The sequence below is a fragment of the Simochromis diagramma genome, unplaced genomic scaffold, assembly GCF_900408965.1.
Source record: "Simochromis diagramma unplaced genomic scaffold, fSimDia1.1 OVJJ01000501.1, whole genome shotgun sequence".
Classification (NCBI taxonomy): Eukaryota; Metazoa; Chordata; class Actinopteri; order Cichliformes; family Cichlidae; genus Simochromis; species Simochromis diagramma.
Window position 1 is genome coordinate 3,282,207 of NW_024387320.1, and position 26,867 is coordinate 3,309,073.

Here is a 26,867-nt window from a genome sequence, read left to right on the forward strand (position 1 = left end):
AATGAAAAACATGATGCATTTAAAGTAGCCCTTTTTCATTTTTATTTAAGAAGAGAATTTGTTCCACTGTGCGATGGCCGAACCTGTTCCTTTTCGTGGCGATAATTTCTCCTGCCTTAAGGAAAATCCCTTCACATGGCCCAGAGGAGGCTGGAGCGCACAGAAACTGGTAGAGATGCAGTTATACAGTCTAACTGGGCCCCACCAACTATCAGCTAAAGAGAATAAATAAATTCAATTGCTGCACATTTGGCAGACTAACATTTTCAGATTAATTAAACAATAAAATATATATTTTACAACATTACATGTAAAGAGTCAAGTGGAAGTTTTTCTACCGAAGCAGTTCGGTTCTAAATGAAGCTTCGGACGTCACTGATCACATGACTCTGGCCAAACGAAGCAAGCTTCGACACAGTGCTTCTGAAGCAGTGTGCTGATTTTTTTGACACACGCACCGGAGCTTCAGCTTCAAGCGGGCCATCACTACCTCAAACAGTCAGACTCCAAACTCCGCCATGGCCAAGACCAAAGAGCTTTCGAAGGACACCAGGAAAAGTATTGTAGACCTGCACCAGACTGGGAAGAGTGAATCTACAATAGGCAAGCAGCTTGGTGTGAAAAAATCAACTGTGGGAGCAATCATCAGAAAATGGAAGACATACAAGACCACTGATAATCTCCCTCGATCTGGGGCTCCACGCAAGATCTCATCCCGTGGGGTCAAAATGATCATGAGAACGGTGAGCAAAGATCCCAGAACCACACGGGGAGACCTGGTGAATGACCTGCAGAGAGCTGGGACCAAAGTAACAAAGGTCACCATCAGTAACACACTACAACGGCAGGGAATCAAATCCCGCAGTGCCAGACGTGTTCCGCTGCTGAAGCCAGTGTATGTCCAGGCCCGTCCGAAGTTTGCCAGAGAGCACATGGATGATACAGCAGAGGATTGGGAGAATGTCATGTGGTCAGATGAAACCAAAGTAGAACTTTTTGGTATAAACTCAACTCGTCGTGTTTGGAGGAAGAAGAATACTGAGTTGCATCCCAAGAACACCATACCTACTGTGAAGCATGGGGGTGGAAACATCATGCTATGGGGCTGTTTTTCTGCCAAGGGGACAGGACGACTGATCCGTGTTAAGGACAGAATGAATGGGGCCATGTATCGTGAGATTTTGAGCCAAAACCTCCTTCCATCAGTGAGAACTTTGAAGATGAAACGAGGCTGGGTCTTCCAACATGACAATGATCCAAAACACACCGCCCGGGCAACAAAGGAGTGGCTCCGTAAGAAGCATTTGAAAGTCCTGGAGTGGCCTAGCCAGTCTCCAGACCTCAACCCCATAGAAAATCTGTGGCGGGAGTTGAAAGTCCGTGTTGCTCGGCGACAGCCCCAAAACATCACTGCTCTCGAAAAGATCTGCATGGAGGAATGGGCCAAAATACCAGCTACTGTGTGTGCAAACCTGGTAAAGACCTATAGTAAACGTTTGACCTCTGTTATTGCCAACAAAGGTTATGTTACAAAGTATTGAGTTGTATTTTTGTTATTGACCAAATACTTATTTTCCACCCTGATTTACGGATAAATTCTTTACAAATCCTACCATGTGGATTCATGGATTTTTTTTTCACATTCTGTCTCTCACAGTTGAAGTGTACCTCTGGTGCAAATTACTGACCTCTGTCATCATTTTAGGTGGGGGAACTTGCATAATCGGTGGCTGACTAAATACTTTTTTGCCCCACTGTAGCTTTGCATTTGTTATAAGAAAGGAGGAAGAATAGAAGAATTGTCCGCTCGTTCACCTTGACATAAACAGATCACAATGTTCAGTTTGACTCAGTAACACCTCAACAGCTTCTACCAAAATGAACTATCTTGGACGCTATGGACAGGAGACACCTGGAACAGTTAGGGAAATATCCCCATCATCAGACTAGTGATTTTAAATTGCTTTCAGCTTATTAGAACTATTAGTTACAGAGTAAATAACACTGATTCTAAAAATCAACCATATTTGAGCCAACATATATTCTGCAGGACAGCAGCTTGATTTTTTACCTCTTTCACCATGACAACCTTCAAAAAAAATGACAAAAGGTGTTTCAGTGATGAACACATACCAGTAAACATGGATCTGTAGGGCAGAAACTGTTTAATATATGAGCTATTGAGTTTGACTGTATAAGTATTGGGACCAATGAATGTACTACTTAAGCCTTTTATTTTTTAGCCAGCTGCTTATACTTTGGTGGAAAAAGTGACTCATATACAATAATGGATGCACAGCAGGAACAGGAAATAACAAGCTTATGGCAAATCTTATAATATTTGTCATTTGTTGTGAGAAGAACAAAAACACCATCTACATATTATTATTATTATAAACAGTTTATTGTCTTCTTTTACTAACAAATTGTCATTATTATTGCTTTTAATCATATTTTTTTTTGCTATGTGTCCTTATAAGATACTGTATAAATAAAGGTTGTGCTGCATGATCCTTATATGACTTTTACACAGTCTCTGTGGGAATGACAGGCCACACATGAGTGATATCACTACAGTTAAACACAAACATATAGTATGCAGTAGTTACTCGGTTATTTAGCACACGGAGCGTCTTCTCTGCAGTCCCTTCTGCTGAGCGTTGATTGTAAAATTGCCTTATGGTGAATCAGCAGGGGTCGCTGTGGAAATTGCTCTCTGTGGCAAAGTATCCCCGTGTTATGAAAGCACACACGTGAGTTTGTAAACACGAGATAGAGATAGAGTGGAGGAGGACGGCCATTCTCCCAGCTCAGTAATATGAGGCCTTCTTACTTTCCTTTGGCGCTGTTTGCCAACATCCTGTGTCTGTGTGAGAGCTACACCCTCAGGAGCTCCGTGTCCTGGGTGGTGTCCTCCAACGATGTGGTGGAGGACGGAGACTTGTCGGAGGAGGTCGCCCCGGCGCTGCTGGTGGACAGTGCGGGGCTGTGGAAGCAGGCGTATCCGTCCTCCAACGTCCTCGGAGACAGCGTGGAGAGCCCCGGAGAGCTGGTCAAGCCCGAGGGCGACAGCGCCGCACAGCTTTCCTCTCGCCTGTTTTCATATCGGTTAGAGAAGGTGAAGAAGTCCGCCAGCAGCACTCCTCCCCCGCACCAAGACACAGCAAAGACTGCCAGATACATATCTCATTACAGTGACTGGGGGTACCTGGCCACCATTTCCACTCAAGAAAAGGTAACGCACACAGAGGGGACAGTGGTCCCGGTTCAGGATTTCTTTGCGCATTTAAGCCTAATGGGACAAGCTGAGGAACACGCCCATGTTCTCACCATAATATGAAAAAGATACCCCTCTACCTTTGTGCGTGGACCCTTTGATTTTACACGAAACACGATCAGCTTTTTAAATACACTGATGAAGATTTGAAGAAAATTCACCAGTGAAAATCAAACGCATATGCAGGAAATCACACCGAGTGACAAGTACTGAAAAAAGCCTTAAAAAAATCTCCTTACGCAAGACCAGAACTGAGATTAGCCCGAAGTGCCTTTTGGGATACACCCCGCGTATGTAATGTGAATTTAACTGAGAAATAGCTTCAGTCTAATGGGTGAAGCTCTGCATGGATGGGTGTCCTTCTCGAGCTTCTCCCATCTCAACAAACGAGCTCCATCTGTTTGTTATTTTAAAATGGAGCTCATGAATTTGCTGTTGCACTAAAAACTCTTCCGAGTGATCTCAAATATCAAAGCTGAAGGCATAGCTGTTCTGTTAAGCTTTTGGAAACTGCTGATTTCTGGAACTGATTGGTTGTCATTGAGCTATTTCATGTAAAAACTTCATTACATTTTTTAGGATCACGTTTATTTCATTTTAGTGTAATTTTATTGGTTTTATGCGCTAAAATTTACTTACTTAAAACAAGCACAAAGGATCTGTGTTGCTTAAAACCTATGTCTTTATAAATGCATAAAAATATAAGTTTCTATATACTGTAAAAATATAGCACATTTTTTTATGTGTGTGTGTGTACAGATCAAAGGTCTTCCTTTTGGAAACATCTTCTCAGTGAGTGATGGACCACTGGACAACAGCACTGGAGTCATCTATTTTTATGTGACTCCAATGGACAACACTGTGGCAGACCTGAAAAGCAACCCCTATGCTTCTCTCACCTTCTCAGAGGCTGAGGGGGAATTCTGCAGGTAATCTAAATGTTGTTCTGTGGGGGGAAAAACACCCATCTATCTGATCATTGAGATCCTCTAGCCAGATGCTCTTAGGTGTTGATTTAGACACAGAGGGGATTGGCCTTTTTTCACTCACAGCCTCTAGACTGGCACTTGATAATCGTACTGCACAGTCTATGCAGTCTTTAAAGTCCCATATTAAAGCTCACATTTTTACCTTGGCTGTTAATTTCAGTTAACTTCGAGTCCCATTAGGTATTCTTGTGTTGTTGCTTCTGTCAGTTTGTTTTTAGTCACATTTTATTGTATTTGGGGTTTTTTTATGAGTTATTTTATTGTATTTATTTTATTGATCGCAGTTTTTATCTCGTTTGCATTTGTAAAGCATGTTGGTCAACCTTGTCGCTTTTAAATGTGCTGTAGAAATAAAATTGACATTATTGCTCATTTAATTTAACACAAAGTGAAATAACAGTTTTAGATATGAAAGAAGCTTTCTTAAAAATATGCCCTAATTACTTCAAGAGGAAGATCATGGATGTAGTGAAGCAGGACATGCAGAGGAGGATGGAGAGGTATAGAGTGAGATGGAGGCAGATGATTTGCTGTGGCGACCCCTAAAGAGAGCTGCTGAAAGAAGATGTTTTGAGCTTCAAACAGTTTCCACAAACTAGTTGACACAGTAATCTTGGGGATTTTGGGACAGTTTGCTTGTTTGGTCTAACCTCAGCTAAATCACTGCTGTAGCTTTCTGAAACACTACATACAGCTGTGTGTCTTGCAATGTTGAATGCTCTCCTGTGTGTGTGTGTGTGTGTGTGTGTGTGTGTGTGTGTGTGTGTGTGTGTGTGTGTGTGTGTGTGTGTGTGTGTGTGTGTGTGTGTGTGTGCCTTCTTTTTAAGGCAAATGGTGTATGATCCAGAGGATCCCAGATGTGCTCGACTCACGCTCACGGGCAAGATGATTGAGGTGGCCCCGGAGGAGCTTGCGTTTGCGAAGGAGGCAGTGTTCTCAAGGTAACAGAGCATGTAGAAGATGTATTTTCCTTAGGGAAACACCATTTGGCATGCGTGACATGTATCCTGATATTTTGCACAATGTTTCAAAGGCATCCTGTTATGGCAAAGTGGCCAGTGGGACACAAGTGGTTCTTCATGAAGCTGGAGTTGATTCAGATCTGGCTGCAAGACTGGGTCGGGGGTACAACGCTCATTCCGCTGGAGGACTACTTTAAAGCTACTCCTTTCTGAGAATATCCCTCACAAATGCTATCTGCCCCACAGATATCACTCCAGTAAGGTGTTCACAAATTCACAAAGCAGAATGTGCAAAGAATGTTTTACATCTTGTTTAAAATCCTGTTTCAATTAATCTGTAAGGCAGGGGTTGTTCTTCATGCCTACATTTTCTCTTCTTTCATATCTTTGTTTGTCACACAAGATCAACTACTTGTGTTTGATGCGTGAATGTATTTATAGTCAATAAATGACTTAAACTCCTCACATCTGTGAATGCAATTTGTATGAAACATAGATTGTTTGTTGATTGCGTCTTGGGTTCACACTAAGATGCGTTTTTTTTAAAGAAATAAAATTAATATTGTGCATATTATTTAAAGTAAATATAAATTTGTTGTCTATTGTTAGTATTAACTGATTCACACTCCTAAACCTGTCATTTTCATTTTTAAACAAATATGGTGATTGTGTTATTAACAACAGAACATAGAAAACAAATCTAATGTTTAAATTGAGACATTTTACTGCTGCATGAAAAAAAAAAAACTCATTTTGAATTTGACAGCAACTTGTTTCAAAAAACATTGGGCAGCTATTTTTTTGCACAGTTAAACCCTTTTAAATTTCATATTCGAATATGAATATGCTTCTTGTAGTTTAAGTCTTATCATTTGCTTGCATTATGTTCTGCGTTGAGAGGGTGCCAGCTGATAGCAGAGATCGTGCATACAAATACAAGCTAAAGTTTTGGGCACTAGATGGTGCACTTAATGCGTGTTGGGGGGGAAAAATAGCCGGTTGGTGGAAAAAGCACAAGTTTGACATTATAGAGGTTTCTAGTAATTTCACAACAATTTCCACGTCAATAATGCTGGTTTATTTTATTTTATTTTTTAGGTTTCATTTACAGTGGGGGGTTTGAAACTTAAAAATGATTGTGTTAAAGTTGGAGTGAGAATTTAACAGATTTTTTTTTCCAGGTGCAGCAATGATAGCTTTAAACAAAGATATGAAAATAGCAGTCCTTTCAAACACCTGGAACGACTGCATGCTCGTCCCGTCGTGAGTTGCACCACTGTTGTCGACCACAACAGTGAGTCGAGTGAGTGCTTTATTTTGAAGGTTCTTACCGGAAGCCCAGTTTGCATATACTACCGTATGGGGACGTTAATTTCCCTAAAAAAGCACCCAGGGTAGACCGGTTTATTTATATAACATGTAAAAAAAATCATTTGCGCTTGGTTAATTTTAGGGGTTGTGTTAATTGAGGTGTGCCGTAGAACTCCTCCGCGACAGTCAGCGCAGAATGAGCCCCCTGTCCGCTTGGCTTTAGTTTACCCGGCTGGTTTCAACTTCGTGTTAGCTCGTCAGCTAAGTAGCTAACAGACGTTCTGTCGCAGTATGCGGGTCGACTAGCAGTGACGGTTAAAACTTGGTTGTTTTGTGGAAGAGGCTCAGTGAGTTAGCCGCACTCTACCGTGTTTATTTGCGTATGTTTTAACCCTGCTCTCCGTTAAAGCGAAATCAACGTGATTCGAGGCGTAGCCTTTAGGACACCGTCAGAGACCCACCAGCCTATCCCGGACGATCAGTAGTCACACTGTTGAGATGACATCTACTTGTAACTTGTAGCTTAACGGCTGGCTTTGAAAACACTATGGATTGTATTGGCAACTAGTTCGTTCTTTTTAAACCCACAATGTAAGCTATATTGTCTCACAAACAAAGCAGCTGACTGGTAACCGATAGGCTAGGTTAGCACGTATGTTTTTTTTAGTCCCGCGAACAACGAAAAGAGAAGACGCTCCGACAGGGCTACAGCAGCGCCCCTGTTTCCGTGCGCAGAGGTCGGTGTTCACCCTCCCCGTTAAACGGAGCGTTTTTACGGGTTGAAGCACCCTATGCCCGTGCCTACGCCCGTCTCCACATCCTGAAGCCAGAGAGCGAGACGGAGGGAGGGAGGGAGGCAGTGGCAGCTCCGGGGTCCCCGACACTCAGCCGAGGAGAGGCATCGCTGAAATGAGATGAGGCTCAGAAATGGAACTGTGGCCACTGCACTTATCTTCTTCACGTCTTTCCTTAGTCTCTCTTGGTATACAGCGTGGCAGAATGGCAAAGGTAAGTTGGACATTTGTGTCATCTCGGTTATCCCCCCCACCCCGTATAAAAAAAATGTCAGAAGGATCGACGGTCTCTAGACGAGGCCTGGTTAACAAGCTCGCAGGCAGAAAGCTGAAACATGACCAGCAAGCAGCATGTCTTAAGACACAGCAGGTGAAGTCATCCATCCCGTGGAACTGGTTTCAACGTGGTAATGCGTAATAACCCGTGTTATCGCTATAATAAATGGATGGAGTTCTTTTGTTTTAAGCTTTATTGTGCCCCATCTCCTGTCCCAGTTAATCATACCCAAAGTGCTGTTTCCAGCCATCCTCACTAACTTAGGGATAATCTAGTTTGCCCCTGCCAGGCAAAACCTCTAGATAATTACGCCATTCACTAACATTAGGTTTCTGCATACACGTCTTTAATGACTCTCATCTGAGCATTACACATCTGTGCCTGGGCTTATTTCACAAGTGTGGCTGTGTTACAGTACACAGCTTATGGCTGAGTGCTTACTTTCCAGTGTGGTGTGGGCAGGAATATGGGCCTTGGTCTTGTTACCAGCAGGGTGTAAATAATTGCAGCCCATATATAAATTCCAAACCAGGGATTCAGGTTGTGATTACTGCAGAGCTTATCAGCTTGATGAAATGTTTTCTTTTAAATGGAGCAGGCTCAGACTGGTGATTATATGAAAGTGGGCGTATGAGGGGGTAGAGGTTATGAGATGATGCCACCATAAATGTTGCACCTGTTGATACAGTTAGTAAGTCTGTATGGGATAAAGCTATGGCAGGTCAGTCTGTTATACAACGGCGTAACTCAGGAAGACAAAGGTTGACTGTAAATAAATGTAGCCTGGGGTGGGCGGTTTAATTTGTTCAAACTTAAAATAAATTTTTTGCTTCTCAATTGGCTAAAATAACAGAAAAATACATAGATTTATTTTAGATAGTTAAAAATAGTTTTAGTTAAAATGACATTTTCCCTTCCCATTATCACCAACTGCATACATTTAGGTGTTTGTCTGATTGTTGGAGTTTCACTTTTTATTTGTTATTCCAGGATTTTTACTGTACAATGAAAAGCGATTTGAGACGACCTTTGCTGTGATTTGGTGCTATATAAATAATTAAAATCCCAAATAACTATTTTGAACCTGGTAAATCTGTGATTGCTGCCAATAGTCTTCAATTGTAACACTGAAATTGTGGTAATTGAGTATTTGGTTGCGAGCCAGGTGTGCTTTAGAATTTGTAGCTTCCTTGCAGCAACACTCAAATCTGAATTTTTTTATACTGTTATTGCCACAACTAAGTGTTCACACTGGGCTTTATTTGTGAAGCTTGTAAATACCCGCAAGGAATTTGACTTTTGTGTTACTCACAATAAAATCACTCCCTAATTGTAGATATACAATCAGAACAAGAAAAAAAAGCTCAGCAAAGTTATTTCCGGTGATTGTTCCTGTTTCATACATTAAAGTCTTAATATCCTGTTACAGTCAACGTCTGTAATGAAACAGAAAAATACAGATATGAAAATGTGACCTGTCTGGCAAGTTGAGCTGATAGTTCTGTTTTTCCTAGAGTCTTGTGGTAATGAAATCCAAACATTGCTCAGTATGGCGTTATTATAACATAGATTTGATCTTGTCCTAGAAGGAGAAGAACTGGTGTCACTTAAAACACAAACCATTAACTTATTGTATTCAGCTCGGCCTTCGCAGCGGCATTTAAAGCTCTATGCTCAAAACAAGGATCCTGAAACTGACCTGAACTCCGCTGTTGTAAGTTTTATTACAGCGCTTGTGACTTTCTTAGTGTGAAAACATCTTTGTAGACGAGGGCTACACAGACGGATGCAGTAATGCTGCTATTTAAAGAAAAATGCTTTGAGCTGAAAGATCTCAACATGCTAGGGCTTAAAGGATCCCTGTGGAGCATTTGACCTCTGTGCTTTTTTTCTTCTTCTTCTGAGTGGCTCCCTGTTTTTGTTTGTCACATGCACGAGCACGAGTGTGTATGTGCAAGACCTCTCATGCACAGTGTCAAATACAATCCACACAGGTCCACTCATCTATGGTTGCAGGAAGATGCCAGGAATGTGCCAACAAAGGCTGGGAAAAACAAGATTGCCAGCTAATAGACGTGCATGTAAACGGATGTTGGTTTCTAAGCTTTATTTGTGCCGTGGTGGCCTGGGGTTTGTGCGTTTGCTTGCAGTTTTGTATATGAAACAAGCTCTTCTTTATGCTTTGTTGGCAAATTGGCCTTTAATGTGATTGTGCTTTTATTATTTGGAGCATTCCTTTCCTAAATGCTGTCTTTGTGTTGAAGTTTTGTTTATGTCTGCATATGCTAAGCTACAGCGCAATAACATGATCCTGAAATAGGGGGAAAAAATGCATATTTTAAAGAAATTTAGCCGTGACTTTGTTGTTTGTGTGCATCTGTTTCTCGTGTTCTATCTATTGTTAAAAACACCAAACTGTGGGAGTGGGACAGATAAAAGCTATTTACCGGTAGTTAGAATTAATAAAAATAAATTGTAATTAAAAGCTATACAGCACTTACATGTACACTTAGATTTTTTTATTTTTAGAAAGTGATCTAATCACTCAGGCTGCCTTTTTCTAACTGTATAATATTTATCAGATCTGTTCCTATAGTGCATTTCATAGTATTAATTCTCCTGATTAGTGTGTGGCTTTTACACATGTCTTTAGGTATTTTATCTTGTGTTTCACTGGCTCATGGTCTCTGTGCTTTTTCTTATCTTAACACGTGATGCTTTAGCACAGATTGCTTTTCTGTTTTTAATCATATTTTTTTTATATCATATTATTTCTTATTGTGGGAATAAATGGCTTTTACTCTTAACTCTGGCCAATGTGGGCACTTCTAGTGTTGAACATGAACTCAGGCAGTGAATAATTTTAAAAATGTAAATGTTCAAAACCTCTTTAAGTAAGTGTTTTTCAGTGGACTGGGTTGTATAGATAAATATTTGTAGCTCAAAGAGCAATTTCTTTATTGGAGTACAAAGATTACCTATCAGTTGTTGTTTTTTTTCCCTCTTTTTGTTTTGCATTAACCTTTGCTTCTGATAGCCTGTTCTGTTGCTGGTCACTTGACTGCTGTGAATGAGCACTGTGCCAGTCAGCTGTCCAAACACTCTACGGTGAATGACTCTCCAGAATGTGTACTTCTCTGTCAGTCTCCTTCTTTCCCTAGTGAGAAGCTGCTCTCTACTATCTCTTTGGTTATATCTCAAGTAGATCAAAACAACAAGAACAAGCTAGATAAAGACGAATAATATAGGTGAGCTTTGAGTTGCTCAAACAGTATGGTGAGGTCCTCTCTTTTTGTGTCAAAGAAGAAATGCGTATCCACATTTCTGTGTGTTTCCTCACAATGAGCATGTCATTGTCGTTTGTTATCATAAATGGGTAGGGCTTTGCAAATATATATCATTTCCTTTCCATCCACAGCAAAGTTCACACACATTAATAACAACCTTGTTTGTCATGAACCTTAGATATGATACCATCATTGTGATTGCCCCCACATGTTGCTTTAAACATTTTTTTCCATTTAGTATTTTTTTTCCTTCAGGCATAGTCAAATCAAGGGGCCTTTGTATTCAAAAACTTTACATTTAGGGTGTTTATATAGTTTAATGCAGTTTTAAATACTGTTGGAAGAAAGGAAAATTAAAATCCTACTGATCTCTGTAAATGATTTAATTAATTCTGCTTGGAATATCTATGGAGGGAAAAAAACAAGTGATTTTTTATAGTCTTTATAACTTTGTCTTGCATTTCATTCCTATTATTCATTCTTGTAGTATGTGACAGCAGTCTCCTTGTGTTAAGACATCACATGAGGAACTTTAAAAGCCATCTTTCAGAACCATCTGATCAGTGTTGTTCTCTTTGAAGGAAGTTGAGTGTCTTGGCTGCTTTTACACAGTTGAAGTTACAAAAATTATGTGTTGCAGATGTTTTAAAAGCACTCAGTGTTTGATACAGTTGTTTAGGACGTAGTCCGTTATTTTGAGACTAGGATAGTGCCAGTTCTGTGCTTATAGTTTCAGCAGATTCGCTCAATCTTCAGTGTCACGCACAAAACACCCTTTAGTTATGGAAATGTCACTTCCTCCTTGCCTTCCCTGAGTGCATTCCCCTCCCCTCCTCATTGTTTAAAGGCATGACTTCTTCCATCATTGCATCAGTCCAAACACAATGGGACAAAAATAGCTTGTGCTAAAGGAGAAAAAAGCAGGCAGATTCTATAAGGTGGGCTAGCGATGTAGTTTATTAGTTTGATTGGGAGAAGATACGGCTTGCACATTTTGGTTCTTCTTTGTGATATCTGGCTGTGTGTGCAATTGTGTGTGTTTGCTTTTTGGCTTTTGGACTTTGTGAGGTAGGGCAGTCTGCCAGACAAAAGTAGCCTGGAAGGAAGAAGAGTATAAAGACTAAATCTTAAAAGAGGGAATAGAAAAGCCTGAGGTGGGCTCTTATTGTGGAGAGAAAAGGCAGATAGTGCTGACATAGCAGAGAAACAGTAAGATGCTTTTTTTTGTGGAAAGTTGAGTGTTTCTTGGGGGGGGGGGTGTTGAGCCTACAACTAACTTTCAAGATCACAAAACAAGCCTTTATATTTCTGAGGTACATAGCGTTTTATTTTTTAGGTATTGCAAATCCCTGATTGTCCTTAACTATAACATACACGTAATTTAAGCGTTGAGCTCACCCTCACAAGCACGACTCACAAGCACGACTGGAATCCGTTATCACAGGCAAACCAGATCAATAATTTTACTTTGCTTTTTGATTTGTATTGATTAATTTTTAGAGGAAGTAAAATACAAAATATGTTCAAACTTAAAAGATCTTTTGAATGTTGTAATTTTAAAGGACTGCAGTGTTTGCTACAGTCGTCTTGATATCTTTCCACTTCACCCTGTAGTCCACTGATTACTGGTCAGACTACTTTATCAGATGCATTATAATATAAACTACCCACTATCATTTACCGTTGCCAAAGGCGGTGTTTTCAGAGCCAAGCTCGTTCAGTTTATTGTCATGTCGACTGTAGCACTGAATCTTAATAACATTTGAGAAGAGGTTCCAGTAAACATTTGCTTGAAAAATGAATTGATTAGACAGCAGAGTGTTTTATGTTAGTCAACTAATCTGTATATCAACATATTCTTTCAGCCCCCCAAAAAGCTTTTAATTGACTCGAAGCTTCAAGTCCCAATGGATATCATTAAAAAATTGATTGGACACGACTCTGAAAGTGGAGTTTCCAAAAAAGAGCGCTAGCCTTGGCTGAACGTGGCCTTACAGCAGCCAAGAGGAGGCAGAGGAGTGGAAGTGAGCCGAGTAAGGCTGTGCTCTGAGTTCAACGCTGTCAGACAGCACGATCTTCCATTAAGAGAAACGACCGGCTGCCAGAGTTTGTCATGACTTTTAGCACAATGGAGGGAGAATAGTGGGTGGAGGTCAGGAGCAACTATGAGGCCATGGCGAGGAAGCAGAATTGAAAATATGGGTGGGAAAGTTGCCAAGGGGGCAAACATTTGTCTGTTTTTTTCAGATACTAATTCCCTACAACTTTTTTTTCTTTTAATCCTTCATTTTAGTGAAGAGAAATGGGCTGTGGTATTAAAAAAAACACACACACCAAAAGGATTAGAGCTATGCCTTCTTTTTGTCTTCTAACATTTGAAAACTGTTCAGGTAGTATCACTTGCCTACTCAAGGCTTGACTTGCAATTCTTGTCAGAAAAATACTGCAAAAAATCTATATTACAACTTTGTGTTTGTGTACCAAGTATTTTTTGTGTGGCTGTGTGTGTGTGTGGATGTGCACAAACTGTTTAACCCAAAGACGTTTTAACTGGTGTTAACTAGTGTCACTTGAAAGTAACATCTGTTTGATCTGTTATTACCCTGGTATATATAAAAACAGAGCAGACCAGCAACCCACATATCATGCTTAATATGAATGTGGTCAAAACCTAAATACTCATAAGTTGTGCCAACATTCGGATCGCGTTTAAGCAAAGCCACAAAATTTTGTAACGTTGCCTCTCATGGCATCTGCCTCAGTGGATTTGAATTAAAGCAATCAAAATGAGATTTAAGTGTCGAGTTTTAACTTTATTTCAATAGGATTGACAGATAGAAGTACTCTATTAAGTGTTTAAAAATGTGCTTTCTGTATTGTCCCAAAGTCCTCAAACTAACATTTTAGTATTAGTACATGGCTTGTTTCCCACACTCGTGAGCAAATTCTTTGCCATCAGTGGCTCACATCTTGAACTTGTGCAAATCACCAGATGTCAGGTTTCCTCCCCTGAGAGTATGCCAGGCATCTTATGCTTCTATGTTTTAGCCTAATGTAGGTAACTATGTAAGTAACTATGTATAATCAACACAAAAACACTCGGTCACCAGGTTGATTTGGGTATTCATTTGTTTGTACACAAATCATCTTTTGATCCTGTTGACATGCATATTTGTCATGTAGAAGGAGAGCCGTTAAGTTTGCTTTGACGATTTATCACACTGCTGTATTATCAGACATAGACTGCATGTAATTTACAATTTGACCATATTCAGTTACTGATGGCAACAATCATGCCAGGTTTTAGTGACAATGTTTGTCGTGCTTGACAGTATAGTTTTCCACTACAACTTCAGAATTTATGAACAACTTAAGTGGGCTAATGTTATCTTATTGGATAAAATGGTTGTTGACAGTTTAAATTTTAGAAGGATAATTTGAAGTTGAATAAAAATTAATAAATTACAGTAATTGTTATTGCAAAACTCACTGAACCGCTAAACGTTAAACATTGCAGTATTATGGTATTATGAGTAAAGTATTGTGATAATATTGTGTCGTGGGGTGTCTGGTGAGTCCCACCACATCACTGTTCAGATCTGGCTAAGTCCTTTGTCTTGCACACAGCAGCTGCAGTATAGAACCACATGGCTGACAGGTGCACCACTGCAGGGGCTTCATACATGCATAATGCAAGTAGACATGCTTTTCCCAAACTAAACAAGTTTAAAGACTCTTCAGTTTGTTATGGTTGTTGGTTGTATAGCAAAATATGAATGAAAGCTAAAGTGCTTTTAAGGTAAATTAGCAACTGTGTAGAGACTGAATGGCCTGTGGGATGCTGCCCTTGGTTTTGTGGCATATGCGGATTGCCTATAATTGTACGCTGCTCTGTGGTTGGTATGGCACTTGTATACTAATGCTATACTGGTTATTCAGCATTTTGTATTGCATGTAACTTAATAAGGGTTATACTTTCAAGGGAATTTTTGTTTTTTAGGAAGCAGTTCCAATGAAAACGGTTGATGGATGGATCCGTTTTAACAACTTTGGACAAGGCCAGACATGTTCACAATACTGGCAGCACTCCATGTTTAGACCAGGAAGGTGACTAGATAGAGCATGTTGAAGGCAGCCCATTTCGCCTACTTGCTAGCAATACATGCATCTAACTATTAGCTGTGCTATTTGCACCTCGACACAATCTGTCATCACAGCCTTTGTGCTAGGGAGCTGTCAGTGTTATCCAATCTCAGGAACTGACGTGTCGGGTAAAGGTTGTGATTTTGTATATAAAAATGGTTTCGTTTTGAACATTAGTAGCAGGGAAGCTGCTTTTGTACTTTTGGTCCACAACCATATTTCTTTTTCCATTTCATTGGAAAGGGTTATATCTCTAGACTGCAGAAAATAAATCCAAACCATTACTATAGTGGGATATTGTGATATATGTGTGTGTGTGTGTGTGTGTGTGGGGGGGGTCTAACTGCACACACATGTGTAACTGTGTTAAATTACCCTTTAAACACAATTTCCTCTTAACAGCTGGTGTATCATCCTCTAGCTGAGCTTGTATTTTGAGCAGAACGATTCACGACAAGCCTTTCAGTATTTCGCGGAGTCAGTTTCCACAGTTTCAAAAGCTCCTTTTATCAGCACAGAGTTTATCCTGTGTATGGATTTCTTGATTATTCCTTTATACATGATTGCTGTTATTAAGTGCTGAACTGGGCTGCTGTGCCTTTCACAGTAAAAATATGCTTTAACAGGTGCATCTACATATAATGCACTGCAGTTCTCGTACTGGTGTGGACATAAACTGGACAGTCTCCTCATCAGCACTCCTGAATTCGCTGTTGGCAGCATACATCAGCAAGGGAAAATCAGGTCAAGGACAGCATCACTGTGAGGGCTTTTGATGAGCTAATAGACAGGCTGATAAAACTCTTTAACACTGCAGTGAGCTCAGGGATGGGTTTTTATGAAGTGTTTCTTAGCGCTAAGATCATCCTTGCCCTCACTTAAACTGATATGTGCAGGAGTTCTCTCTCTTCCTCATGAATTTAGTCAGATGCTTAAATTACTGATGTCAAGATAAGTAACAGCACTGTCACAATAAATTCAACAATTATCATGTCATGACTGTGACTCGCTAAGTGCTGCTAAACATAGTTTCCAAAAGAGAGTTTTGAGTTTTTTAAAAAGAAATCTAATGAACTGCAACCTTGATGTAACTACTGATATTCCTTCATTAAACTGTAGTTATTCCTACAGAACCAACAGTATGTTCCTCTTTCTTGGTTAAAAATAAAAATTAATAAAGTTTAACATTTTTGCTGCTTGACATTTTCTTTACTTAACTTCTTAAACCCCATGTGGTTTAACAGGATGTTATTTAACCTCCTAGGACCTGGCGTCCACATATGTGGACATCACATTTTGGGTTATTTAGACCAAAATACTCAATTTTGCTCTACAAGGGCCTGATATCCACTTACGAGGACATTATACTGCTACTGTTCTATCGAAATTTTAAACGAATATCCTCATTTGTGGCTCTCATTTTTCTTAGAAACAAAAATTAGGTAAAAAAAAATCAAAATCTGGTAATTCTTTGTTTTCACATTTATTAGGTCCCAATCAGCCGAAATATCAAAGAGAAATTAAAAATGCATGCCGTGTAAGAGTTCGGGTCTTAGGAGGTTAAATATAGTTGTCAAAATTTCAGCTTAAAGCTCACAAAAACCATTTCTATGTCCACCAAACACAGCTAAATAAACAAATAATTAAAGTAGCAGGTAAACAAATTCCACAAATGGGTGTAAACACAAAGCACCGATTCCCCTGTTCGCTCAACAGCATGCACGCAGACAAACGATGCCGCTGCTCTCTGAGGTTTCATCACGCTCCAACCAAAACACATTGAACCAACAGCAAAAAGAGACCAACTCTTCACATTTGAAAAAGCGTAACATGAATTCTGTCCTGCCTCAAAATTATTATTATTTTGCCTTATTTGCTTGTTTACATACTTGAAGCATTACTCACTAGACTACTGTTGTGCATAGTGTTGGCCTCCAAAAAGAGAGGCTATTTCTTGTTACCTAAGAAAGTTCAGCTTTCACAGGTGGTGTTAAATTGCAAAATGCCTAGCTACATTATTAAAACCTCTGTAATTTTGCTCTGTTTCACTTCAGCAGCATCAGTCTTTCCACAGTAAATGCCCATGTGTTCATTTGTAGTTTTCTTGAGTTTACTTTGTGTTACTTTAACACAATGGCACCTGCTGTGAAGCTTACACGTCTTATGAAGTCTCACAAGTGTTAGCTTTACTTTGATACCAAGATGGTTTACACACTTTGTAATTGCTGAAAAATACTCAATTTTATGCATATCATTTTCCAGCAGAAAGACCCTTGGGGCTTAAGAGGACAACTCATCACAGAGCATGGCTGTAGAAATTTGCAGCGCTGTCAGTTTTGGCATGAAGTTTGAAGTCTGAACTGTCTTTTCTCTTTTAATTCATTTTAACACAGGGTCCTTTTTGTGTGTCTGTCTGTGAATGTGAGGGCTTGATTGAGTTAGTTTTAAAGAGTAGTTGCCAAATTTACATACACCTATGATTCATCCAGCATTTCTCATTAATAAATAATATAAACCAAGCAAAGGAATCTAGGATGAAAAATCAAGACGATATCTCACAGGAGAGCAACGTATATGGGAACCGGAAAATGGAGAGAGAAGGAGGTGATAAGGATAAGAGAATGAAAGGCCATTACAAGATACTGAAATATGAAAAAAATTGTATCAAAACATGAGGCAGGAATAAGAAAACAGAAAAAGGAGATCTTATTTAGTTCTCAGGCAGAGCGTAGCCCTACCCCCACTACCCATGATGCTAGAGAGCAGAGAGGAATAATGAGATTTTATAGCGGTACTCCAGACCCCAGGTAGGTCTAATTATTTAATGCATCTTGTGCACCCGTCCTTCATCCAAAGGCTCTGTAGCATGGCTGTGAAGTATGTCAACCATTAACCCTGTAGACCATTTGACCAGTAAAAAATTAAAGTCCTTTCTATAGATTAGGCAACATTTTTGAAGCCGGGGCTAAATTTTCTCTAACAGTAATGAGATGTGTAATGAAATGTCAAGAGGGTTGTGTGAAAACTGTCTGGCGTATATATGCGTTACCTACTAGGTAATGTACTTCCAAATAAAAAAAAGACCCATAGTTTTACCACCTAATACAACTGTGGATGAATAATCCAGTTAAATAGAAACCTTATCCACACCTTGTCCCCCTTTCTGAGGTATTTGGTGTATCTTTTGTCTGCACTGTGGGATTACAGGTGTGGTTTCACCTCAGCAGACCTGGAGTCCTCCAGTCAAAGAACTGATGTGAAGATGAAAGTCTTGTTTTAGTTTGAAGCTGCCCTATTCAGGAGTATTGGACCAAATGACAGCATCTGTCTGTGTGTCTTAGAGATCAACATTCAGGAGGAACAACATGGTTCTGTGCAACAGAGTAGCCAGGCCAGAGTGGATGGACAATAGCTCAGTGAGAGAGAGAGCGATGGAAAGGGAAAGATAAAGGCAGGGGTTTTCTTTTTTGTTGAAAGGGCATGCTAAACCTATGAGAAGAAGAAGATCAGAGACTAGCCGACGCACGCACGCACGCACGCACGCACGCACACACACACACACACACACACAAACAAACATGTTGGGTGTTGTTATCCTTTGACATAATGCTTTCCCTAGCCTCTTACCCTAACCATCAAAAATGAATGCCTAATCCATAACCCAAAGGTAACCCTGACACCAAAACCACATTTTGAGTCTGAAAAATGCCTTCAAACTTGTGGGGACCTGGATTTTGGTCACTGTGAGGCACAAATATAGTCAATTTCAGATTTTTGGTCCCCACCAAGAAAGGAAAAACCGGTACACACACACGCCAGATATTTTCTTTGTAGCCTCTCTGTAATCTTATAAATTTTGAAACAAAGTAAAGTCTTTACTGCTGCTTATACCAACTATAGGACTTGCAATGATTGGCATAAATGTAGATTTTAACCAACCAACAGACAACTAAGGGTGTTCGCAGACTGACTAACTTGGTTAACTCTGTGCTTTAGTCTGATTGCACAATAGGAGGCATTTGAGCCAGAGAGAAACCCGAAAGTCAAGCTGGTGCAGAGTAAGCTTTGCACTGTGACTTCTGTATAATGTGGTCTCAGTGCAGTTTGCGGTGGACTCGGAAGTCTTCCTACACACCACTCAACTTCATTTGTTTTCTGAAAGCAAATGGACTGTTGTGTGCTGTTTGTGGGCGGCTCAAGAAGGGATCTGATCGATCACTTTCAGAGATGTTGATGCAAATCCTTTGTTAGTTCTAAAAAAGCAGATGGCATAAAATATAATGTAAAAACAGTAAACCTCGAAATACACACTGTCCTGCTGACAGTCAACCAGAATTAGATTTTCAGACACAGGTCCTGACCGTTTCCTGTTAATGCAAGGGGTCATCACCACAACAGTCCAAGAGCGTTACCTGTCAGTCTGCATTACATCATGTCATACATACGTCATCTGTAAAATGTCTTTGTGAATCTGAAATTTACCAGAGGTATGGATCACATGAACACAGATTCTGGTTAAAACTCTGAGGCTTTGTCAGTGTTGTATCAAGAATGTTTCTTACAGACAGCTGTTCCCTTTTTCTTTTCAGCTTCTTGTTTCAAACTCCTACACACACTACTCAAAGTCTGCCCCATGATGAATGATTAGAAAGACAGTTCTGTTCAGCTTTTCGCAGTAAATTACCTCTAAACTTCATGAGTAAGCATGGGGGTATTTCCAGTAATGGCGTGATCATGTGTTGGTCACAGATGTGAAAGCTGGGTTCTTTTGCAAGTTCTTTAGGTCCTTGCACCATCGGAGCAAGCAATTTTTTTCCTGATTTTGTTTTTGCTCTCGTTTTTATTTTTTTATTTTTTTAAAAAAAATTCTTTTTTTGTGGTGTCTCTTTTCCTTCCTCTTGAAAGTTAAACATGCACCGACCTCTAAACCTGTTTGGTAAACCAATTCAGAAAATGATCAGCTTAGATCTCTCTTTGCTGATCAATTTAAAGGTTTTATGTCTGTAACTACGCACATATTTTCAGTTATTATTAACAAGCTTACCTCCTTGGTATAGGAATTGATGCCTGGGGTCGGCATTTACTCATTTTTAACATCAGTGCAGGTTCTTGCCTAGCTTAGCATTAGCATGTTGTCTGTGCAGATGTTTTCAAAGAGTGGAAGTTGTGTTAGCAAGTTGTGATTAATTCAGTGAAAAATTCATTACATTTCTGTATATTCTCACTTGCTAATGTCTCCTAATTTTTTTCCCTTCATGTAGAGAAGCTGATAGCGTACCAACGGGAGTTCCACGCTTTGAAAGAGCGCCTTCGTGTGGCAGAGCACAGGACGCTGCAGCGTTCGTCGGAGCTCAACAACATTCTCGAGCAGTTCAGACGCGCCATTGCTGAAACTAACAGCAGCAAAGATGCCCTCACAAACTTCTCAGGTAACAGAAGTAACTGTTTTTACTCATCAACATCCGGCTGAGCTTTCAGTCATTTGCGTGCAACAGATGTACGAGTGTTTGTGTGTAAAGTCTGGAAAATTTCAATAGAGCGTCACCTTTTATCTGCTCTGCATCTTCTGCTTATCGTGTTAAGCTTAAAATATCCTGCCCTTTTAGATGTTATTTGTGATTATTATGACAGTGCTGTGGGAAAGTACCTTTCTTTGTCTAGCTCTAGACTTTTGAATGTCTCCACTCTTCAGGCTAGATTCCTAAAAAAAACAACCCAGAAATAAAAAAAAACCCAAAAAACTCCTGCTCTTCTTGAGCACCACTAGTGTTAAGCAGGTTGGTGTTGTTCTGGCAACTGAACAAAAATGGGGAACATATTGAATTTTTACGTTAGTGCCACTTCATTCCCAAGCAAAACCAGCTTGTTGGAGTGGCTTAGCATCAGTTTCGACCTCAAGTGACTTTAGATTCATGGGCATGTGTTGGTTTCCTGTCATAAATTAGTGGAAATTTAATTTTCTCACTGATAGAAAGCTGTTAGACTAAAGTTACGTCAGACTTAAAATAGAAACTGAGTACAACATGTGAAATATTCTGAGATCAGGCTGTACATTTTCTAAGACGTACTTCATTTGTGAAATTTTCCTTGATCAAATTCAGATAGACTCATCTCTCAAAACCACCAGGTGGGTTTAAAATCTAGGTGGGTGAAAGACAGCAGTCAGACAGAGAGATCCAATCATGTTGCTTATTTTATTTAGTTAAATAAGTAAGTGAAATTTGTTTTTGAAACACATTTATACATGGAAAAAAATCTGTCCAAAGGTGCTGTACAAAAGAATAAAAAGTGAATAACGTACAAGATTACAAAAAAAACATGGATTAAATACAAAATAAAACAACATGGTCAACAGATTATGAACCCAAGAATGCCATAAAATACAAGTAGGTCTTTAACCTAGATTTAAAGATGGCAATATTTGGAGAATTTGCAGCTTTGTCAGTAATCCACATCAAAGTCATTTATTCTGAAGAGATGACGCTTCTGTTGCTTTTTTTCCAGTCATTAAAGTGATTGTAATGGCAGAGATATGCTATCGAAGACGATCAAAATAAGGGATGACATACTCCCATCTCCCATCAAGAATATCATTGTCACATGATCTGTGTGTAAACAGTTGGGTCATGTCTCTTAAATGTTTCATGAAAATGAGGAAGAGCGCTTCACTTAATGTGTTTCTCTGTGCTTGTTTTCAGATGAGACACAGAAACTCCTGAAGGAGTTAGCAAACAGGAAACCTCTTCAGGTGCCAAATATCTACCACCACCTGCCTCATCTCCTCAACAATGAGGGCAGCCTGCACCCCGCAGTGCAGGTTGGTCTTGGCCGCACTGGAGGTGAGAAGTGTATACCTACACTGCAGATTCAGTTTAACGTTCCTAATTTACAAGGCTTTGTGTTTTGTTTTGTTTTTCTCTGCAATGTGCATTGCATGCTTATCCTGCATAAGCACAGCAAACCCTCCAGAGATCCTCATTACACCAGAGAGAAAATCAAGTCTCAACAAGTTTTCACTCTTTGACTAGTTCACAACAAGTACCCATCTGGACTGAGCTATGCAAAACAATATTTGCACAGTTGGAGATAATTGTAGTCCGTGTTTGATTTTTTTTTTTGTAGTCTAACCGTTTAGATTCAAATAATTTCACTTTCACATTACCCTCCTTTGTTCCTCTGACTTATTTCTTCACTTGCTTACACATTTTTCCTGTTTACGTGTATAAGCCACCCGAGCTACTTTATTACATACATTCTGGGTTCTTATGAAAGAGCTTTAGAACAGTGTGAAGATGGTAATCAATAAACATGCCTGTGCGTATCAGCCCTGCCCCCGTGTGTGTACAAGGCGGATGAGTAGGAACTGGAGAATTGTTGTTACTTTTTTACTTTCACTTATCTTTTTACTTTGGCTTTGTAAGTGTGATAGTTGGCCTGAGTGCCAAACAGTTCATTTGATGTTTTCACATTGCAGTTAATGGCTGGACAAATTTAGATTTAAGACATTTTAAAGGAAAACAAAACAGGGACAACTCGGAGAAATAGTTTACTTCTCTCTGGCTGCCTGCTTATTTACAGGTCAGTGGTTAAGTAGCGGAAGGTATGGTGGCTCATAAGCACAAAGCTGATGGAACGCTAAAAGTACATTAAAACGAAAGCCATATGTTCCTTGATGCTAAACTACAGGAGAAAAGTTTAAAGCTGTTTTAATCTGCGTCCTTTGGCTGCTGAGAAGGTGACCCTCAAATTCCAAGTGCTGGTCAAATAAAGCACATGTTACATAATAAGGTACTACATTAAAGAAAAAAATGCAAATTCTGATGTTGCCATCTCTTGGTTGTTACCACTCCATCTGATTTTTCACAGATTGTATATGTTACCTGCATTTTGGCTTTCTTTTAGACATGAGCCTTCCCACTGATGATGCTGAGTTTGTTGCTGCCTGTTGTCATCCTGTCACCAACTTTCCCCTCTAAAGTGCTGTCAGTTGTTTTCACTGGAATGCACAAATGAGCTGGAGTTGTTGCTGCTGGGAAGTAGTCGCTGATCTGTGCGGTTGGTGGGTCACAGAGACAAATGACTCCACACACGCTTTCTGCCCCTCCACTAACCATGCATGTCATATGGCATACTTGGCTGGCTGCTGAGAAGTTTTGTGTCATGATACCAACAATGCCTTTAATGCCCCTTCTTCTCTTAGTTTGTTATTTTTAATCTATCTTAGCTTTTTTTTTTTTTTTAACCCTTCCTTTTGTTTCTTTGCTACTCTAAGCATATCTGACATTGGGATAATTATAGCTATGAAAATTAGGACATGACACTGAGCGAGGATGAGAGATGAGGATGAGAGAAAGAAACCGTTGAGGGAACCTCTGAGACCTATATGATTGGAGTGAGACCTGCCTGAAATCCCTTCAGACAAAAGTCAACAAGAGTGTTACTGTAAAAGGAGCTGTGCCGGGTCGCACATATGTAGCCTTTAGCAAGTCATCTGCTTGTCATCTTGTGCCGTTACACAATGACTGCTTTGTCCGTTGCTAAGCAACATCAGTTATACACTAGTATTTGCTTCTGCTGACCATCTATTTAACATGTCACAGGCTACACTTGAAGACCTCTTTTCATCCTTTTTTTCCAGAATGAGAAATTTCTTACAGTGATCTCTGTTGCTGCTCGGTTGTTGATCATAGGAAGTTATGTGTTTCTCTTAGCACACACGCTGTTGTTTTCTTCCTCACAACTGGAAAAAACAAAAAGCAAAGTAAATTACCTCGAGGGCTAAACGTAACTTGCTTCACAGATCTCTCCGATACTGTTTGACGCTGCCTTGCTTGTCTCTGTAATCTAGGCGTGACGCAACAAAATGCTGAACCAATACTAGACAAACCACATCTTTGCATGTTTTATTCTTTGCTCTTTTGCCTGGATCACATTTTCATATAAACCATGTAAAGCGGTGGTAAATATCAAGTCTGTGTTCAGTGGGATCTTAGCTGGGATCGTAGTTCATTATTGTGGCTCAAGAGTTGGCAGTTCGCCTTGTAATCGGAAGGTTGCCGGTTCGAGCCCCGGCTCGGACAGTCTCGGTCGTTGTGTCCTTGGGCAAGACACTGTCCTTGGGCAACATCACACACTGGTGATGGCAGCTACATTGTAGCTACAGCCACCCTGGGGTGCACTGACAGAGGCGAGGCTGCCGGACACTGTGCCCCGGGCCCTCACCAACACTACTGGTGTGGTCAGGGGAGGTGCACAGGTCAGAGGGCCCAGTGGTGGCAGCCGGTGGCACCAGTGTCCGGCAGCCTCGCCTCTGTCAGTGCGCCCCAGGGTGGCTGTAGCTACAATGTAGCTGCCATCACCAGTGTGTGAATGCGTGGATGACTGGATGTGTAAAGCGCTTTGGGGTCCTTAGGGACTAGTAAAGCGCTATATAAAATATAGGCCATTTGCCATTTAACATTTCATTAAACAACACAAAACCAATTAATTTAGTGTTAGCTCTAAAGATTTTTAACATCCTGTCATATCTGCTTCAGTCATATCCACTTTTACACCAAGGACTGGGGTTCAGCCAAAGTCCTTCTAAAGAGCACATCCTGTCACTTGGAACGTCTGCAGGCAGTTATTTTGAAGCATTATCTAAATTAGCCGATGAAAAAAAAAAAACAGTTCAGGGCGTGTGCAGATTTTAACCCAAGGCAAGTGTTAAAAAGCTTTTTTATTTTTTTTTTATTTTCATCTGTCAGGCTAAGTGGAGACAATGCTATGGCATAGACATGCATGGCTAGCCCCGAAACCGTGCCATTGGTGTTTACTGATCATGCCGATAGAAGCAGCAGGATGAATTGTGAAGTATACAGGGCTATCCTGTCTGCACAGGTTCTGTCAAATGTTGGAAAAGTGATTGGAAGGCGCTTCTCAGTAAATGGATAATGACCCAGTGCATACTACAAAACCAACCCAAGAGTTTCCATCGCCAAGTCAGTCATCTTATCTCAAAGCCAGTACGACATGCTTTTTAGTTACTGAAGCAATAAAAACCTGTAAACAAGCACCAATAAAAGGTGGCTGCAGTAAAGGCCTGGCAGAGGATCTTAAGCGAGGAAACAGAGCACTTGGTGATGTCCATGGAGTCTACTTATTTATTATTATATTTGTATTCTATATGTATCCTCTAAATTAAAAAAAAAAAAAAAAAAAAAAAGGGGGAAATGACTGAAATCCCTGAATAGGTCAATTAAACATTTTGGGAAGTTCCTTGAATTAAAGCTTGAAGGCTTCACTTTGTCACATATTGATTGGTTGACTTTAAAGTTCACTATGACAGTGAACAGAGGCAAAAGTAGAAAAATTGTGCATTTGTCCAATAAAATATGGCCATAAGTGTACATATACCTTTTGTCCCAGACTTGGAGAGTAATGGAACAAATAATGCCTTATTTGTAGATATAGTTGAAGACCTGCTTTTCTTATATGCATGCTCTGTCACACGCAGTCCTTTCACTGCTGTGCCAGAAGCAGACAGAAATGCTTTTTTTCCATGAAGGAGATGAAAGGGTGCCAGAATGATGCGGGCGAGCTGATCAAGGGACATGGGGAGGGGCGACGCTGGAGTCGGGCCTGTTCGTGCTGCACTCGCATGCATTATCACTCATTCACTGTCTGCCATCCTCTCTTATTCTGCCACTCTCTGTCTCTTTTCCTTCCTCCCACATTCTCCTTTCATCCTCGACCTACTTTCTTGGTAGTGGTGGTGGGTGTCGCTATATGACATGGAGCTCCATGTGAAAAACACAAAGCAGAACTGGGACAGATTCTCCACGCTCTGGAGCAGTCTCACTCTGCTCCTCACTTATCCACACCTCAAGTTTGTTTTATGCTTTTGTTGTAGCCCCTCGTGTCCCCACATTGGCTCAGTTAGCATGGTGCTCCCTACAAATACACCCCTGCATACACACAGGTTCATGCACATAACATGACGTGCACTTCAGTCATAATTTTTTCTAAGAGGTCTCTTGTAACTTTCATGAGCACTGTAGCTCTCTGGGAGCTCCCAGAGAGCTCTGGGATGTTTTCCTCTTGGACATCGTTGTACAGCTTGTGTAAAATACCCCAAACCTCCTTTATGTGTGAATCTGGGATTTAAATACAACATATGCAATATAGACATAGAAAGCTGAACATAAAAAAGGGGGCATACAGATGAATAGCCATTTTCGTGCTGCTGTCTTCACCAATTTTCCTCAGCAGGAAAGCAGGAAAACACAAATTATGTGTCAGATAACCAGCCTGATTACTTTCACACCAGTGTGGGCTTGCTGTACACTTTCTGCTCACTCATTTTATCATTATCATGTTCGCCAGAAAAGGTGATTCGTGTGTCCTTCAAAGTAAAATAAACTGTTTTCAGTCTGGTGTAGATATCGGCAAATATCTCGATAATAAAAAAATAACCCTGTTCAATATCAGCCATAAAGAGGTCATACAATTAAATTTCCTAATGATCTTAATGTTGTTAAGATATTAATAACAAATGTTAATAAATGTTTTAACGATCTAATTAATGTTGATCAGCTAAATGTAATGTTAGTTGATGTCGTTTCTATTGTGGATGTCACGTCTCCTTCTAATTGAGGGCTCACTTAGCTTCATAATTTGTGACTGGTGTTTGTTTCTTTGTTTGTTTTTAATCTTCTCCCAGCATATGTAGTAAATTAACTGATGACAGTTTAGGTTGGCTGCCATATATCAACAGACTGGGTTTACCAGCTTATCAAAATGTGAAATTTTGTTTTTATATTACCATAACTATAACTTTTAGATTATT

General features: G+C 40.0%; 2 protein-coding genes across 2 annotated transcripts in view; both read left to right on the top strand.

The window, feature by feature from the left end:
* Nucleotides 1-2,745: 2,745 nt before the first annotated feature.
* On the top strand, nucleotides 2,746-5,693 carry creg2 (cellular repressor of E1A-stimulated genes 2). The gene is made up of 4 exons (XM_040005291.1): nucleotides 2,746-3,235; nucleotides 4,037-4,206; nucleotides 5,094-5,207; nucleotides 5,300-5,693. Exons 1-4 carry the CDS (start codon nucleotides 2,819-2,821, stop codon nucleotides 5,439-5,441), a joined length of 843 nt encoding a protein of 280 aa, XP_039861225.1. The 5' UTR covers nucleotides 2,746-2,818; the 3' UTR covers nucleotides 5,442-5,693.
* A 781-nt stretch (nucleotides 5,694-6,474) lies between these two features.
* Nucleotides 6,475-26,867, top strand: part of mgat4a (alpha-1,3-mannosyl-glycoprotein 4-beta-N-acetylglucosaminyltransferase A) — a 28,803-nt gene continuing 8,410 nt past the window's right edge. Inside the window, exons 1-3 of the mRNA XM_040005287.1 lie at nucleotides 6,475-7,547; nucleotides 20,302-20,469; nucleotides 21,739-21,879. Of these exons, the coding sequence (XP_039861221.1) occupies nucleotides 7,454-7,547; nucleotides 20,302-20,469; nucleotides 21,739-21,879 (403 nt within the window). The 5' untranslated portion in view covers nucleotides 6,475-7,453. The remainder of the gene's footprint in view (nucleotides 7,548-20,301; nucleotides 20,470-21,738; nucleotides 21,880-26,867) is intronic.